Raw genomic sequence first — 19,356 nt, forward strand, 5'->3', positions numbered from 1 at the left:
CATTTACTCATTCATATACTACATGCTTTCAAAATCAACCAATACTTCAATCATTCCTATGATTCTGCTCATATTGTATACATTTCATCTATCAAATCATATCTATACTTGTTGTATCATGTCAGTCCAACATACAAGGTTATCATACAATATCACATAATACAATCAATACAATTCAATCTTAGCACAAAAATTATCACATAATATCATACTATATAATCAGCACAATATGCCGAAGGTCAGGCACCTTCAAACTCAGTTCAACTCGTACAATCTTAATATAATCTTCTAACCTAAAGTTCATTATTTTGTACCTTTCATTACTTAACTCATATACTCCTCAACTAACTCAGTTCTAAAATCTCCTAATATTATTCAAGCCCATACTTTTCTCTAAAAATCAGATCTTATTAGTGTAAAATAAACTCAAAACCTCCTTTTATATAAAAATACATTTTCATCGTATGATTTCATAAAAATTATGAATTTTTACTAAAATAGGTTACTCAGATTCTCCTAAGATCATCATACATGTATATAAAACTAAATCCTGAAAATACTCCCTTTACCTGGTAACGGTTCCTCCAAACTAGTTCTCTGAGTGATCTACGGAGAGATTCCATAATATCCACAGAGAGATCTTCCGAAAGATAAGGTTTCTTAAGTATTTCAAGGTAGAGATCTTAACATGAGAAGAGAACCAAAGAAAAGGGATAAAATAGAGATCTGAGCTCCGAGAAACTTACTTAGATCCAAGAAGAACGGATATTTGAGCTCAAATCTGAAAGAGATCCAGAGTTATTGGAGGTTTTCTCTGAGAAAGAAGAGGAAGAGAACGAAGAGGATGGAGAGGGATATGTGATTTGGTTGAAAATTAAGATTTTAGGGCGAGAGTTCTTTAAATATCTCTTAAACTCACGACTTTCTCACTACAGCAAAAAAATCAAAAGTTTTCTTCTTTTGCTATCTGTCATTCTAGCTACAGCGAGAGGGCTCCAGAAGGTTCCATTTTTACCGCCTCATTCTCACTACAGCGAGATTTCCTACAGTTCACATCAATCAAACACTTCTAATTTCAAATAACATGCACAAACAACTAACATTAATTGCAATAATAATAAATTACAAAATGAGAGTGTTACATAGATATTTCAATTTTGTTCTTTATGAAAGGAAAAAGCCTAGAGGTAGCTCTGTTAACTTCTATCAAATTAATAAATTTGCTGATTATTTATATAAATGTGAGCTTCATGATTTGAATTATAAGAAAAACTCTTTTACTTGGCAAATGGGTAATTTAAGAGAGAGATTAGATAGAGTAGTTGTCAATGAAGGTTGACACCTCTCTTTTCCTCATAATTCAGTCATTCATATTCTTGTTTTAAATTCTAATCATGTTGGTCTAGCTTAAAATTAGAACTAGAGACAACCTGAATACTTTCAAAAAGCCTTTTAAATTTCTTGCTCCTTGACTTTCCTACCCTGATTTTCTTAATTAGGTTAAATATTCCTAGATTCCCTCTAACTCTTGGTTAGAAAATGTTCACAAATTTAAATGTAATATGTCTTATTAGATAGGTCCACATTTGGTAATATCTTTAATAAGAAAAAATGTTTATTTGGTAAAATTGTAGGTATCTCTTGCAAACTAGCTTTCATGAAGTAAAGTCACAAAATCTCTTTGGATTGAATACTAGCAAGTTCTAGATCTTGAGGAGTCCTACTAGGTATCACAATTATAGGACTAAATAGTTCAACTTAGGGGATAAGAATACCAAATTTTTCATAGAGCTGTTGTTTTTAGAAGGCATAAGAATATGATTGAAGCTTTAAAAAAATGAGATTGAAAATTAGGAATATAATCCCTCCAAACTCAAATCTATAATTCTCAAATTTTTTAAGGATATCTATTTTGATTTCTTTTCCTCTGATTCTGATCTATTAACTTTAAATTCTTCTCCTACTCCTTAGGGATTCAATTAGGCATAAGTTGTCCCCTTCCCTTACCCTAGAGGAGGTTAAGGCTTCCTAGTTCAAGATTGAAAATTTTAAATCCCTTGGCCTTGATGGGATCCATGCTCTTTTTTTATAAAAGTCAACGAAATTTCTCAACTTCCTTTATTTTTAAGTCTATTCTTGAAATCCTTTAGAATCCTTTCAAAATTGATATTGTTAATGAAACAACAATCACTCTTATTCCTCAAATAGATAATCCTAAATACATTAAAAAAATTTCTATTTCATTGTGTAATGTTAGTTATAAAATTATTACTAAGTTGCTTGCTAACAAATTGGCTTCCCTTCCTTGTAAAGCCTCAAATTTTGTAATATTAATTATTGTAATCTAAATATATATATATATATATATATGTGTGTGTGTGTGTGTGTGTGTGTGTGTGTATGAGTGTAAATGGATGTTGAAATTTTACATTGATGCGTAATGATGGTGTTTTGTGTGTAATAAGTATGAATATATGTACATATATGTATGTGGTGGATGGGTGTATATATATATGTGTATGCATGATTGGATAGGGCTGAAATGGGCTAAGTGCCTAAGTGTAGGACGTAATATTGGGCCGTTCTTGCTGCAGCGAGAGGGCCTTAGGAGGAAGAACCAAAACTGTCGCCTTCTCGCTATAGCGAGAGACATCTCACTGTAACAACAGAGTGACAATTTGGGGTGTATTTCTAGGTGCAATCTCACTGTAGTGAGATTCAGCAGAAACCAGGGTGCAGTTTCGTTTTTCACTGCAACGTAAGGGCGTGTCGCTGTAGTGAGGGAATATCTTGCTGTAGCGAGAGTGTCACGATTAGAAAGAGATTTAAAGGGGATTAGGGTTCGAGGAGGATTATTTCTCCCTCTTCCTTCGAAATCCCTTGGATCCTCTCATACCCAAAGCCCTATTCCATCGATTAATTGCCTCCAAAGCCGTTCAGGAGCTTGATTGAAGGTTGAATCCATGTGGGGAACGCTTGGAGGTGAGCTTTAATGGTTAGGGTTCTATTTTTTATTCCGTTTTCTCTGTTTCTGGGTTTCCTTGGGTTCTCATGGAGTTCTTCCATATGTTTTAGGTTGAAATCTGTGTAGGGAGCACGTCCGTGGTCGAATCCGAGTGTAGGTCTTCAATCCAAGGTAAGAGGGACTCTATCCTACTCTATTATGTGTGATTTGCGATTAATTGTTGAATATTGTGATGTAACTGAGTTAGAGGGTAGAAAATTGTTGAGAAATGTAATGAAGGCTGTGTGCCATGAGATGTGAATATTGTGTGTGTTTAACCGAAATGGATGAATGTGAATTGTATGCAAGATGTTGCATGATAGATGAATATTGTGAACAAATGTGGGCCCGAGGGCTGTGTAATATAGATGAATATTGGCTATGTGCCGTGTAATATGAAATGAATGTGGGCCCTAGTGTCGTGTATTTGAATGCAATATGGGCTGTGTGCTGTGTGTAAGCATAATTATTGCATGCGTGAATGGAATATATGTGTGAATGGGCGTGTTAGCGCTGTTGTAATGTGCTGTGAATGGTTCAGCGATACACTGAGGGTGTGGAAGATGAGGACGGTAGAAATACCTTGGAGAAGGGGGAGTGGTGGTGACACCGACTGTGGAACGGGTGCACCACGGGCCACACACTCTCTTCTTGACTATACCTCTGACCATTACCTTTATTGAGCGACCCGTGACTGCCCACGTGGTATCCGTAGGGTGAGGGTAACCGGCGACCATTCATAGTGGAAATCAGTGATCACAATGCCACAGTGAGTGTGACTGGCATGCATATGCATGAGTTTATGTATTGTACTTATAGATGTGAAATGTTGCCGATGTCGTGAGTGCATCGGTGTTAAATCGACATGAGTTATGTGATAATGTTACTTGTGATTGTGTTTGTTTAATGTATTGGAAATGTTCTGGAGGTGAGACTCTACGTTGATTGTGTGTTTTTGGGTAGTGTAGAATACTCACCCTTACATTCATTTTTCAGGTAATCAAGACGATCAGCACCAGACTCAGTGAAAGGATGGATGGACTGCTATAGGACTTAGCTTTTATTGTGAAATTGTTGTAACTGAACTAGTCTTATAGCAGTCATTTGATATTAATTTGTAATCCTTCCCTTATTTCGAAGTATTTTATGAAAATTAGTTATTCTAAATTGTGAAATTATTATTAAATTGAAATTAAATTCAAGGTGTTATATTCCTCACCTATTTTAGCCAACCAAACCAGTTTAATTCCTAGTAGATAGGATATTGGTAATACCTTAATTATGCAAGAATGAACCCATTCTTTCTTTGCTATAAAACGTAGGAGTATATATAAGATATGGTTTAGTAAAAGCCTATGATAGGCTTAGATGAATCTTTATTGTTGAAACGATTTAGAAAATTGGTCTTAATAGTGATATGGTCAATCTAATTCATTCTTGTATTTCTTCCTCTTCTATGTTCATTAATTAAAATACTTGTTTTTCTGAGTCTTTTTTTTTTTTCATCCAGAGGCATTCGTCAAGAGAACCTTTATCACCTTACATTTTTGTACTTTGTATAGAGACTTGCTCATTTAATTAAAGACAAAATCATGAGTGAATAGTTGACACATTTTTCCTTTAGTAAACAAGGGTCTAAAAATCACATCTCTTTTGTTGATGACATTATATAGTTGCTAAAGATAACATCTAGCAAACTAATATAATTAAAAAAAGTCTTTAAAAATCAATAATAATAAATCTTCTATTTTCTTCTCTAAAAATAATGATCTCTATCTTAGTAAGTCTATCTTTGATTGTTTAAGAATAAATCCTTCTAATCAACTAGGTAAATACCTTGGTATTATGATAATTGGGTCCTTAATTTTAGTTAGCTATCTAGTTAGTTTGATATCTTTATTCCTGCTTTGGATTTAGATTTTCTTGTTGCTATGCTCGCTGCTAATGGAAATTGGGACAAGGGTAAAATACAATATGTTCTTCCTATTCAGGTTTGTTAGTTAGTTGCTCAGATTAGGCTCTTAGATAGGTTTGATAGTTTTGATTCTATGTTTTGGACTTTAATTAGTAATGGATTCTTTTTTTTAATTAAGTTTATGTACTAGCTGCTTTATAATTTTGTCCATTATTTTGTCACTGGTCAGGATCTATTTAAATTTATTTGGAAATAGGGAGGACTTCCTAAAATGACCTTTCTTCTTTGGAAATTTGTTTATGAAAAATTACTTACCAATGAGGAAAGATTTAAGAAAAAAATGTCTAATTCTTCAATCTATTATAGGTGTGGTGAAACCCCTGAATTTATTATGTATGTGTTGAGAGATTGTTTTTATGACAAGGCGGTTTATAATCATTTTATTTTTCCAAACTAGTTGGTGAATTTCTTTAGTATTGGACTTTCTAGTTGGTTATTAACTAATTTATCTCTCTTACTTATGTAACTTTCAAAACTAAAATTTGTTATTTAGAGTTGTTATTTGGTACATGTGGAAAGATAGGAATAATTCATTTTCCAAAAAATCATTTTGTTCAGCCTACTGTTTTAGCTCTTAAAGCCTTCTATGATACTGACTATTACTCTGTGTTGCATGAATAAGCCTTCTTCTCTACCTAATCTAGTTGTAGATCAAAGGGATGTAAGATGTATCTCTCCCTTTGTTGATCAACTTAAGTTGAATGTTGATGGGACTATCTAGTAGAGTCGCTGCTTGTAGTGGCCTGCTTCGTGACACCAAAGGGAAGTTTATTGTTAGTTTTTACAATAAGATTAACTTCTATTCCCTTTTGCCTACTAAGCTTTAGAGCATTTATTTGGGTGTTTAGTAGGTAGTCCAGCTTAATATTCCTACAATTTGTTTGAGTCTGATTTCAAATAAGTTGTTGCTTTTATTCTGAATGTGCAACTAGTTTCCTACCATTTATTTCCTTTAATATGTAGTATTATAAAAACTTTAAAATCTTGCATATATGTAGAGAAGCCAATTTGTGTGTTGATTTTTTTTATTAAAATAGGGTTAAGTCTCTGCTCACATTATTCTTAGTTTGAGGATCCCCTCCTTCTATTTTCTCTTTTTTGAGTTTGGATGTTTGTAACTTCTTGCTTCTTAGATCTCTTGTTTTAAATTTTACTTGTATTAAACTGCACGTCCTGTTGAATAGTAAAAAAAATTAAAAAAATAGTTAAGTGCACAAAGCTTACTAAAAAAGTTTTAAAATTGAGTATAATTAAAATATTTATTTTAAATATTTGAAATGTTTATTTCAATTTTATTGGAAGAAGTTATTTAACGTTTTAACTTTTAATGTGCTTAAAATATATTGTTAATATAATCTTTTTTTATACATATTAAAATATTTTTTTTTAAATATAATAAAACAAACAGTCCACTTAAGCTTGCTGCTCTATAGAGCCTTACTTAAATTATCATTTTAAGGATCTAAATTGTTTCATACGTTTTTTTAGTTTGACCCGCATTAGTCTACTGCTCGATGTTAGGTAATTTGAGAAGGCCAAACAACTTGAATTGATAACACTAGATAAATCTAAACCAGAAAACATTGAAATGTAAATCAAAACCTAAGTATATATCTTTTGTATTAATGTCTCGAATATATATTAGGCGTTAGCAATTCAATTTTTTAAAACTCAACTCTAATTTTTTAATTATTATATTTTTTATTAATTTTTTTATGAGAACGTGTATATGTGATAAAAATAGATTTACATACAAATCAAAATATATATGTTTGTATTAATTCTCGAAATCTTGGGTTGGTAAATAATAACAAATATTTCATTTAATTCAATTTTCATTTGGGTGTTATACTTTGATCATTATATTTTCTCGTAGTTTTCTATTAGGATATGCATTTGGATGGTAAAAATAAATTAATATTTGAATACATACATAACTTATTTAAGCACTTTATTTAATATTTTATAAAATAAATTTAACAATAAAAATGTTGAAATAAATTAAAAATATAATATATTAAATGGTTGATAAACTCTTTTAAACAGTTCTATATATCTTTTGTATTAACATCTCAAATACCTCTCCTTGGTAATCGGTTGCAGATATTTCGTTTAATTCAGTTTTGGCTTGCTGGGCGTTAGCACTACAATTAAAACTGCATTAAGCCTTTAATGAATCTTAACAGAAACAAACACATTAAATTTCTCAATTACGCATTCTTTAATTGATTTTTTCAGTTCCATTTACTTGAATAGGTCCTCTTGTTCCGACAACATACTTTCTCTAATTTAAGGTTTTGCATAAAAATTAAGAAAAGTATCAAAATCTTTAATTTTAAGAAAATAACATATTTATAACTTATTCTTTTCATTTATCAATGTTTGTTATTTCACAGTGCAGAGAAATCATGAAATAAGAAGAAAAATAAAAAATTAATACTTTTTAAATTTGAAATAAATTAAAATTTTTAAAGGAGCAATTAAATAAGAAAACAATCATTAAGTTTCATTCTGTCATTGTTTTGTCCTCTAATTTGACTTTTCTACATCTTTCTTCACCTACAATGGCCATTAATTTATCCAAAATAATGATAATGATAATTATAAGCTTGTGTGTGTAAATGTTTGTTAGAAAACTAATAATTTCAAACATTGTCCCACAAAAATGAAAACAACGCAATTCAAAAGCTCATGTTCTTGCATATAAAACATAAGGATACTATCATGTGTCCTTAAACAATTGAAATCCAAAAGTGCAAATATGCCACATCGCTGAGTTCCTTAATATGTAACAATTAAACTTCATAAAATCTGTAAACTAAAGCCACTCAAATGCCATTTTATTTCCATTTGCTCAATGCTGGTAATTTGAAACATGAAATATACTTTAACATGATTATTAGTAATAATATTATTTTTTATCGATAATTATTACCATTTTACTTTTTCCCTTCTCTCCCCGTACATTGGTAGCCACATTCTCTCCATTTCTTTTCCATCTCTACATCATCCCTCTAAATTTTCTTGAATAATACTTGCTTGAAACAAATATTATAATGTCTCATGAACAATTTCATTATTGACCTGAGACATCATCTCTACTAAATCCAGCTCCTCCTTAATTTCAACCTCCAAAATTGGCTCCATAATCTCTAGTGGCATCTCTGTCTCAGCATGATTCTCACTGATATTAACAACATGAGCACATTTTATTCCTCCCTGATCAAAATATTTTCCTTCCTTAATAGGATCACATTGCATTTTTTCTTCAAAATCTTGCTTATCCAAAGTAGGAGCACAAGGCATACCATCTAGGAGAGAATCAATACTACACCCTTCTTCAAACAAATTCTCAGCAAATAAAAAATCTGGGACCCCATTAAAATCATAATTTGGCACCAAGCAATCATTGGCACAAAATTGATCTGCTGTTAGGGGAAGAGTTGGTATGGTGACTTTGCTTGTGCTAGTTTTGTTCTTCATGGCACTAGCATAATTAGAAGAAGATTTTCTCCTATAATCTATTGGAGGGTTCTTGTCTAAGTTCAAGCTCTTGATATAGTCTTGCAAAAGAGTGCCTCTAGGGTGCTTTAAGCGACACTTTCTTTTGGAATATTGTCTTCTCTTGGTTGCATTCCAATGGTTTTTGATTGAGTTTTCAGTTCTACCTGGTAACCTTTTAGCAATCTCAGCCCATTTATTTCCTAACTCTCCATGAGCTTGGATTAGTATTTTATCCTCTTCATCAGTCCAATTGTCCTTCTGCATAAATGCACAAGAACAATTAAAACATATAATATATTATTGTGTGCATATATAATAATATGATAAATAAATTAATACCTTAATGTCAGGCCTTAGATGGTTATGCCATCGCTCTCTGCACTGTTTTCCTACTCTTCCAGGCAATACCTTAGCAATATGAGACCACTTCCTCAATCCATGTTGTTCCACCAGTTGAATCAACAACCTGTTTAAGCGAGCATGTAGATGCACATTTTATTTTATTTTATTGAAAAAAAAACAAAGAAAGCTATGTATGAAGATTGAATAACGAAAAAAATAAAAACATTTAAATGGAAATTATTTGAAATTTTTCATACCCGTCTTCTTCTACTGTCCATTGGCCCTTTACCATGTTGGACTTCTTAGGAACTTTATATGTCCTTCTAGTGGTTGGATATGACCTATTGTTTTTGTTCACTCCAACTTCTTTGTAATAATTTACAGGAAAAATGCACGAGACTTCATCTGGTGCAACAAAATTCATGGGATTGGTTTCTTGAGGATTAAAAGGAAAAAAATTTTGGTTTGCAACCATCATGTCTAACTGATTTCTTTGAGGAAGGCTCAAGCTATATAGGAAATTGTTCCAAACATGAGGATGCCCATTGCTAGTATTCTCAGCAAAAGGCTTGCACTCATAAACATCAAAATCTGATGATGAACAATTAAAGGTGAAATTATCAAAACCATCAAAATTTGGAGTTTGAAATTGGATCGGATTGGTCGAGGAATCATCCACGTGAAACTGATCACTATAATGAAAATCTTCCAAAAATTCCTGAGAGGGATTCCCATAAGAAATATTGTATTTCATACTAGATTGCAAGAAACTTTCTTGTAAATGCATAGGCTGCAAAGAAATTTCTTTGAACCTTGTCTCAGGATCCATGAACAAAAAGAGTATGAAAGAACGAGGGAGCAATTGTGTTTCAAGACACACTTAGTTTGTGTCCCTTAATAGAAGAGAACTAGACTGCATTAACTACAAGGATAATTGATTACAAAGATCCAATGGCAAGGATTGATTCACATCTATAAGTTAGTCAAAGGTTTAAACCCTAATAATCTACCATTTATATTCTTATTTAAATTTTAGTTTAAGGACTCCATTGGAAACTGTCGCTCTTATTAATAAATACAATTATAATTTAATTTACCGTTATATAATTTGCTTAATTATTGTTATAGCCAAAGGCACCTTCCTACGTGAGTAGAATTCATATAGTAAGCTCAAGTTCATAAACAAGAGAAGAAATAATAATTGAATGTTACAAGTCAATTTAAATATAGTGAATAACTAATTAATAATAAGTACATTTAATTGATTATTTTTATTTTATTTTTCATACAGCAGATAATTGGTTTCACTCACAGAGGTAACAGTTGCAAACAACAAGTTTGTGCCAGGAAATCCCCCAACACCTACTTACGGTGTAACAAAAGGTTTGTGTTTGAAAATAGGGAGCACTTCAACTCTTTTGTTGACTTGATGAATTAAATATTGACTGTATGTTATTTCCATTTTTTTTTTCTGGATACTGTTGTAGTGGAGCTAGACATTGTTTGTTAATGTAATATGCTGGAGAGAAATGTTGCTTTAAATTTAGTTAGTTAATACAATTTGTGTATAAAGTCTAATTAATCAACATTAACTTTAAATTAAAATTATTTTTGAAATTGTTTATGTCTGAATAAGATTAAATGAAAAAAAAAGATAAAAATAATAATGGAGTTATTGCCCATATAAAAATTAAAAATACTTGTATCTATATATATAGGTTTTTTTTTTTGTCAACACATACATAATGAATTATGTTTTGAGAAAAAAAAAAGTGTCACAAACTTAATTCTACAAAGAACAGAAAATGATATATTTAATGTATAATCTCATGAAATTCTTGACAAAATTGAAATGATATTTTTTCAAGAATCCTAAAAGACATATAAACTCTCAAAAAGGGATAACTCATTTTTTATACCGTAAAATATTATGCTAGCATTTTCACAAAAATATATTTACATCTAGTAGAAGAAACATATGGAGAGACATTTTCGTCAAATAAATTATTGAAACCTTGCCATGTTATTTTCTATAAGGAACAGAGGGTTACTTTCTTCAATTTTTGTTGTTCTTAGATGATAATAGTATATTTCTCGTCTCTTCAAATAATAATAATAAAAAAAAAGGTGACATTTTTTCGTTTACTAGAATTTGTCGTGATTTCACTATACGGTGTTGTCCCTTCTTCTTTCTTCACTCAAACATTTTCTTCGCCTAAAGATGAAACCTTCTTCTTCTTTTTTTTAACTCCACACATGTCTTCTTTTTCTTCGATCCTTAGCCATTTAACATTGTCATAATAAATATTATATTAATTTGTTTATATTTTGAATTTTGATAAGCATAATTGTACACACTTTTGCTTTTAAAAGTAGCAACAAGATTAACAATTAGTAACATATAACCATATATTACTAACTAATAAATATAATTATCTGGTTACATAAGAATTAAATATGGTAAAATAATATCAATATTTAGTAACTACGTAATTCACATCCAAATAGACTAACAATGTTATTTTTAATATAAACAACTAAACTATTTATAATAAATTTATCATTTATTTTGCTTCAAAGTCTTTTTTAACAATCTTTATTGTTGAAAAGACTCTCTTCATAATTTATGTAGAGACTAGAAATATTAAAATAAGACATATTAGTCTATCAATTAAGTGATAATTTTTTTATTATTTAATGTATGTTATAATTCAAAAACTGTTGTTATATCTTGAAAATTTTGATGTTAGATCAAAATTGAATCTAAGTGTGGGTTTTCAATCCGAGGTAAAGGGAGACTCTACCCTGCTCTTTTTACGTGTAATTAACTGAGAAATTGATTGAATATGAAAATGTAGCTAAGTTGGAGGGTAGAAAATGTATAGGGAAGGGAAATGGTCATAGAAGGTGATGAGGGCCATGTGCCAGGGCTTGTGAGTATTATGTGTGTGGATAAGAATATGAGTATTTGATGAAATTTACTGTGCTTGATGATGTGTGAACAAGTGTGGGCCGAGTGTCGTATAATAGAACCGAATGTGGGCTACGTGCCATGAATTGTGACTGAACATAGGCTAGGTGTCGTATAGTATAACATGACTGTGGATAAATTGTTGTGTGTTATGGATAATGGTAGGCTATGTGCCGTGTTTTATAAATGAATATGGGCCTAGAGCCGTGTATTGTGAAATAATGTGAATGAGGCAGGTAACTGCCGATATAAATGTTGAGAATGGGACGAGTTGTTGCCAGTTTAAACACTAAGGATGGGGCGAGTTGTCGCCGGTATAAATACTGTGAAGAGGGGCGAGTAATTGCCAGTGTAATATGCTGTGAGGGGGGCGTGCTAACGCCAGTGGAATATGTTGTGAATGATGAGTATGAACTGCTATAAGTGCAGTAAGTGCATCAGTATTTTAATTTAAACGAATTGTACTGAAATGTTGCTTGTGAATGTACTATCTACTTGCTGAATATTTAAATGGTTTGAAGGTGAGACTCTATATTTGATTGTACTTGGTAGTGTAGAGTACTCACCCTTATATTCACTTTTCAGGTAGTCAAGACGATCATCACTGAACATAGTGAAGGGACAGATGAATTGCTATAGGGCTTAGGATAATATTTTAAAATTTGTATTTGAACTAGCCCTGTAGTAGTTGTTTGATATGATCTTCTAATCCTTCCTCATTTTTGAAATATTTTAAAGAAATTTATTATTCGAATTTTGCAAAATTGTTATCTATTTGAAATTAAATTTAAGGTGTTACAATTTGGTATCAGAGCAGTTCATCCAACCGGACTGGGGTATTGGGCTGAGACGTCCATGGTTAAGTGTTGATTGTTTTGCTTGCCTAAAATGTAAATGTATTGATTGATCTGATGTGCTGGAATATGGTTTGCTGAATTGTGATTAGCTTAGCTAAATCAAGTCTGGTAGAGGTAGTGAATCTAGAAGCACTAACGATCTCATGGAGCGCATAGCTCAGATGCTGGAAGCCTTAGTGCATAATCAAGGCGGAGAGTCGGCTGAATACCAAGGATTGTCGGCCTTCACTAGGCACGATCCTCCAAAGTTTGAGGGAGGGTTCAATCTCGAAGGAGCCCAAAGGTAGGTGGCTGATGTAGAGAAAGTCTTTAATGCCATGGGGTGCCGTGAGGAGCACAAGGTGGCCTATGCCACTTGCTGTGTGGCGAGGCGGAAGACTAGTGGAGGTTTGCCGGTTAGACTCTGCCACAAGAAGGTGGCTACATCCAATGGGAAACTTTTAAGGCAATCTTTCTAGGGAATTACTTTCCCTGAGATCTGAGAAAGCAGAAGGCTAGAGAGTTCCTTGAGCTGAAGCAAGGAAATATGACTGTGGGGGAGTATGCTGCGAGATTCTAAGAGCTGATGAAGTACTGTCCTCATTTCCAGCATGAGGATGGAGAGGAAGAGTTGTGTTTTCAATTTGAGAACGGATTGAGGCCAGACATCCGAGCTGCTGTTAGTGTGTTTCAACTGACGGACTTGCCCACTTTGGTGAGTAAGAGCAGAATCTTTGAAGCAAACACAATGGGGAAGATAGTGGACACTAGGAGAGCTGGCCCCATGAGACATGATAGGAGACCCCCGAGGTTCTCCAAGGGACCATATTTGGGTTTGAACAGTTCTTAATCCTGAGGGAGTTCTTCCCAAGAGAAGAGCAGTGGGAGTGGCTCAAGATTGAGTTCCTTCAGAGGACTGCTGAAATGCTTTAGGTGTGGAGGGCCACACATGGTGAAGGACTGCCCACAGCTAAAGATAACTTGCCACAACTGTGGAAAGCAGGGGCACACTGCTAATGTGTGCTGGGCCACTAGGAGGAGTGGCAGTGCAAGTACAGCTCAAAGGCCTGAATCAAGAGGAAGTGCAGGACTGAGTACGAGGCAGAAGCCAAGTATTCTCGGGAGAGTCTTTGCTATGACTGGGGCAAAGGCTTCACAATCTAAGGAGCTGATTCGAGGTAAATGCATTATTATAGGTCGATTATTGGATGTATTGTTTGAGTCAGGTGTTACGCACTTTTTTGTGTCTATGGACTGTGTGAAGAGTCTGGGGTTTATATGTGACCAAACTGCCATGCAATGTTGTGATGACTACCTCTACGGGTAAGCCAGTTATGACGTCATGGGTGTGTCTGGGATGCCCGATAATGGTACATGGCAGGGAGTTTGAGGTAAGCATGATTTGTCTACCTCTTTCTCAACTGGATGTAATTCTGGGGATGGATTAGCTTGTTGCCAACCATGTACTGCTGGACTGTAGGGAGAAGACTTTGATCTTTGGCGCGACAATGACAGAGGTTCCAAGGCTTATGGGCTAGGGAGCGTGGGAGAACATAATAAACACCAAGGCCTTTATGATGATATTCTCGATGGAGGCCGAAAATGTGGTGGAGCCGGAGTATATTCCAGTGGTGAAGGACTTCTTAGAAGTTTTCTCTGAGGGCGTTTCTGAATTGCCGCCAGAAAGGGAGATAGAGTTTGCTATTGACCTCATTCTGAGAACGAGCCCGATTTTTGTGGCACCTTATAGGATGTCACTAGTGGAGTTGGCAGAGGTCAAGAAGTAAGTAAAGGATTTGCTGCAAAAACTGTTTATGAGGCTGAGTGTGTCACCGTGGGGAGCACCAATGCTCTTGGTGAAGAAGAAGGATGGAAGCATGAGGATATGTGTGGATTACCGGCAGTTGAATAAGGTGACGGTCAAGAACAAGTATCTGCTTCCGAGGATCGATGATTTGATGGATCAATTAAGGGGAGGAACAATATTTTTGAAGATTGATTTGAGATCGAGATGCCATCAAATCTGATTGAAGGATGCAGTCGTACCTAAAACAGCATTTAGAACGCGGTATGGTCACTATGAGTATTTGGTGATGCCATTTGGAGTGACCAATGCGCCTGCGATGTTCATGGTGGATGCTCTTACTACAAGAATTTGACTTGGAAATCAAGGATAGAAGTGGAACTCAAAACTTGGTACCAAACCACTTAAGCAGAATAGAGGTAGTTCCTAAATTCATTCCATTTAAAAATGATTTCCCTAATGAACAACTCCTAGAGTTGTGCACTTCACCAGTACCTTAGTATGCTAATATAGTTAATTTCTTAGTTGCAGGAGTTTTTCCAGCAAATTCACCAAGGATTCAAAGGAAAAAGATTAAGAGCAATGTCAAACACAATGTGTGAGATGATCCCTACTTATGGAAGTTTTGCACCAACCAAGTAATCAGAAAGTGCATCTTTGATGAAGAAATTCTATCAATAGTGCAGTTTTGTCATGCTTCAACTGTAGGAGACCACCTTGGATCTCAAAGGACAGCAAGGAAGGTGCTAGATTCAGGACTGTACTGGCTTTTTATTTTTAAAGACTCCTGACAAACATACTCCACATGTGAAAGATACCAAAGGTCAGGAGGAGTAATCACTTGAAAAAATGCCTCAGTAGCTCATATTGTATTATGACATTTGTTATGTCTGAGTATTAATTTCATAGGACTTTTCCTATCATTTTTGGTTTCTTGTACATATTACTTGCTATTGAGTATGTGTCAAAATGGGTGAAGGCTAAGGCTACCAAGACTAATGATGTCAGGGTTGTTGCAGATTTTGTCCGTACTAACTTGTTTTGTAGGTTTGAAATCCCTCATGTTATCATTAATGACCAAAGGAGTCACTTTTGCAACAAAACAATGGAAGTCTTGCTGATAAAATATGGAATACTGCACAAGGTTTCCACTGCTTATAATTCGCAGACTAATGGACAAGTCGAGCTCTCTATCAGAGAAATAAAGAAGATAATTGAGAGTAGTGTAGCCTCACAGAAAATATTGGAGTCAAAGGGTCGATGATGCATTTTGGGCACATAGGACTACATTTAAAGCGCCCTTAGGCATGTCTCTGTACATAATTATATTTGGCAAAGCATGCCATTTACTAGTGAGATAGAGCATAAGCTATATTGGGTAGTGAAGACCTGCAGTCTGCACTATGACACGGTTGGAGAGTAAAGAAAGTTGCAATTACAAGAATTAAAGGAACTGCATTTAGAGGCCTATGAGAACTTAAAGATTTATAAGGAAAGAACTAAGAGGTACCATGATAAGATGATAGTTAGGAAAGAATTATGTGTTGGTCAAAAGGTACTCTTGTTCAACTCTCACCTCAAATTCATGCCTAGAAAGCTTTTATCAAGGTGGAATGGGCCATTCACAGTCATAAAGGTATTTCCTAGTGGTGCAGTAGAAATCAAGAGTGATTCCACTAGCAAGAGCTTTATGGTGAATGGACATCGCTTGAAGCATTTTTTGCAAAATTTAGTTCCCCTAGAAGAGGTTGAGGAGATTAATCTGCATACCCTTATCAAAGACCTTAACCACCACCCTTGTTCTGAGTAATCCATTCCATACGTCAAGCTAGTGACGTTAAAGAAGCATTGTGTGAGAGACAACTCAAAATTTTCTTAGAAATTTTTAATTAATTTGCTACATTTAATAATAGTCTGCATTAGAACTTTAATATTTCATGAGTTTTGATGCATAAACACCTCATTCTGCACTTTGCTTTATTATTGACATGTGTTTCTGCATAATTTCAATTTTGTAGAGGGAGATTGCACAGTTTGGACCCAATTTTTGCATAAATTCACGAGAGAATCAAATATAGCAGGAAAATGACCACTTTTAAGACTTAAGGTAGTCACTTTGGTGAGAAAAATGAGAATTTATCATGAAGGTAACCACTTTTCCAAACAAAAGTAGTTACTTTCAGCTCAGGTATGTATCCTTACTCTCTGTAGTGAGCACTTTCATAGCTGATAGTGATTACTTTCAAGGCATTTAAGCTAAATTAGATGCACGTGTTCACTTTCATTTACAATAAATAGTGAACACGCCCAAGCATTCTCACAAGTTACAGAGTGGCTCTCTTTGTATTGTTTACTTTCATGGTTTAGGGTTTACACGTAGAGCCCTTTTTGAAATAAATAGGTTGCGCGTTTACTATTGTGAACGAGAGTAAAATGCGCAAGTCCTTTTAGGTATTTTTGAATTTGGGCACCCCTATAGTGATTATTATTGCATACAAGAAGAGTAAACACATGCAATACTAACCTCCTAAAACATAGTGCATGTGTTTACTATCCTTTATGAAAGTAATTACTTTCACCACTTATATATATAAAGTGCTCACTTTCTCACTCACTTTCTCCTAATTTCCTAAGCATTCTTACTTCCACTCTTGAATTTCCCTGCAGTCCCTTCCTCAGATTCATTTTTCTGCATCAAGAACCTTAATTTCCTGTATTTTTACACCAGTTCTGCATTTGAAGCCAGGTAATTACTCACTCTCTGAGCTAGGGTTCTTCACTATACAAATTTGGTATTTTAATTTAGGGAACCCTAGGTTGAAATTGTTGAGTAGAACTAGTGAATTTGGATAAGATTGTTTGATTAAAGGACATTAGGGATGTTTAATTGGTTCAATTTACTGTGTTTTGTCATGATGGTACCTTAGGATAGTTACTTTCACTTGCAATATTGCTTACTTTGTGCGATTTTGGTATGGCAGTGCCTACTCTAGGTTCATTTTAAATACACAATGATTCCTCTGCCTTGTATTTCATTTCTACATGGTTGAACTACATAAAACTCTATTCTGCTAAATTTGGCATATTGTACCCTAGAGTAGTTACTATCATGCATGAAAGTAGTTACTTTATGTTGTGAACCTGATTTATAGTAATCACTTTAGGATTGTTTAAGGTGAGAAATTTTGGACTGTTGTGTTGCTATGTTTCTACACTTAGTATTTGCCAAACCCTATAAAATTGCATTGATATTGTTGGAAGTAAGCATGACCACATGGTGCATACACACACTCTTATCAAAACTTTGCATATTGATAGTGGTCACTTTCACTTCCAATAGTGTTCACTTTGTGTTGAGTGTGAGTTTTCTGAGCTAAATGCTTTGAATTGAAATATAACTACTTTGCATTTTCTTTTTTGCATAATTCACTTTTACTTGAACTGCTGCTGCATAAATTCCCTAATAGGTTTAGGTTCCATAGTTACTATTATCTATCATAGTGAGCACATTGGCAGCATAGTTATCACTCTGCACTGCATTTTCTTGCCAAATATTGCATCCTTGTTGCCATACATGCCTAATGTCATTTGCACATCATCTGATATATAAGTTGCATTTTTTAAGTGCTTTGTGCCTATTTTCCCGCATATATACTCTGTCATACTACACCCTGAAGTAATTACTATCATTATGCATAATGACCACTATGAAGCACATCACCTCAGAGTAATTACTTTAATATCCTGCATAAAAACTGAAAGTGTATGATTGTTACTGCATCTGAACTCACACATTCTGCATACTCACCATACACATTCAACTCACTATTTTTTTTATTTCCATGCAGTAAAATGGTGAACACTCCCAAAACCAAGAGGGCTAGAACTGTTAGAGCCTCATCATCTAAACCTCCACCTGCTCATGATCCAAATTTAGATCAAAGGCCCATGAGAACTACTTCAAGACCAACATTCTGAGGAGATAGATAGTGTAGGATCACAACTTTGAAATCCAAGAGGGCACCTACCCCTAATTTCAATAGAAAATTCAGAGGAGATGATGAGACCTCTTCACAACATGCATTGGTCTCCTCCTCCAACATCTAAAGAATCCTAAACATCCTAGCTGTGAAGAGGCAGGCTAGACAGCAAAACTTTACCACCTTTAGCTACATGGAAGAGAAGGACTACAAGTTTATCCTCCAGAAAACCTATGAAATTAGACAGGATTGGGAGTTTGATGTGAAACTCTAGCCAAAGAACTTAACTACGAAGCATTTCCTTTCACCTGTCAAGGTGTGGAGCATATTCCTTTTGAGCTCATTCATGCCAGTCTGTCATTCCTCCACTCTTGCAATGAAGGGGGTAGAGCTGATTTATGCCATACTTACTAGCATGCCCATACATGTTGGCGATATTATTAGTGGCACTATCATGGACATATTAGGTAGGAAGAGGGACTCCCTAAACTTTTCATCCATCATAGCCATGCTTTGTCAGGACATTAAGGTAGACATGGGTGAATATTAGCAGAGGATCAAAGCGGTCCCTTCTATCACCATAGCCATGGTAAAAGAGCTATTCTTCCCAAAAGAAGACTGTTGATCCAAGCTTATCTCTTTCAGCTAATATAGGAAAGCAACTCCACTAAAAATGAAGGATCAGATGAAGAGCATTGTCTTGAGGCAGGATGCTTTACATGGTAATCAAAAGGCTATGATTACCATGATGGAGACAATGTTGTTGAAAATAGGGAAGAAGATAGGGATGACTCCAGACCAACTCTATGACTCCCTTGCAGTGAATGCCCCTTTCCTTAGAACAGTTGTTATGAATGACCTCCCTCCCTTCCATGCCACCGTCCCACCACCTCAGGAAGCTGCTGACAATGATACCTTAAGCTCTTCAAAGAACGAAGAG

At 34.4% G+C, this 19,356-nt stretch overlaps 1 protein-coding gene across 1 annotated transcript; it reads right to left on the reverse strand.

The window, feature by feature from the left end:
• Nucleotides 1-8,030: 8,030 nt before the first annotated feature.
• Nucleotides 8,031-9,654, reverse strand: LOC113851233 (transcription factor MYB98-like). Its single transcript, XM_027481708.1, has 3 exons — nucleotides 9,083-9,654; nucleotides 8,823-8,949; nucleotides 8,031-8,741 (listed from the first exon to the last, which is right to left on the reverse strand). The coding sequence occupies exons 1-3, from the start codon at nucleotides 9,652-9,654 to the stop codon at nucleotides 8,031-8,033; spliced, it is 1,410 nt and encodes a 469-aa protein (XP_027337509.1).
• Between the last annotated feature and the right edge of the window lie 9,702 nt (nucleotides 9,655-19,356).

The sequence above is a fragment of the Abrus precatorius genome, unplaced genomic scaffold, assembly GCF_003935025.1.
Source record: "Abrus precatorius isolate BTA unplaced genomic scaffold, Abrus_2018 Scaffold10, whole genome shotgun sequence".
NCBI lineage: Eukaryota > Viridiplantae > Streptophyta > Magnoliopsida > Fabales > Fabaceae > Abrus > Abrus precatorius.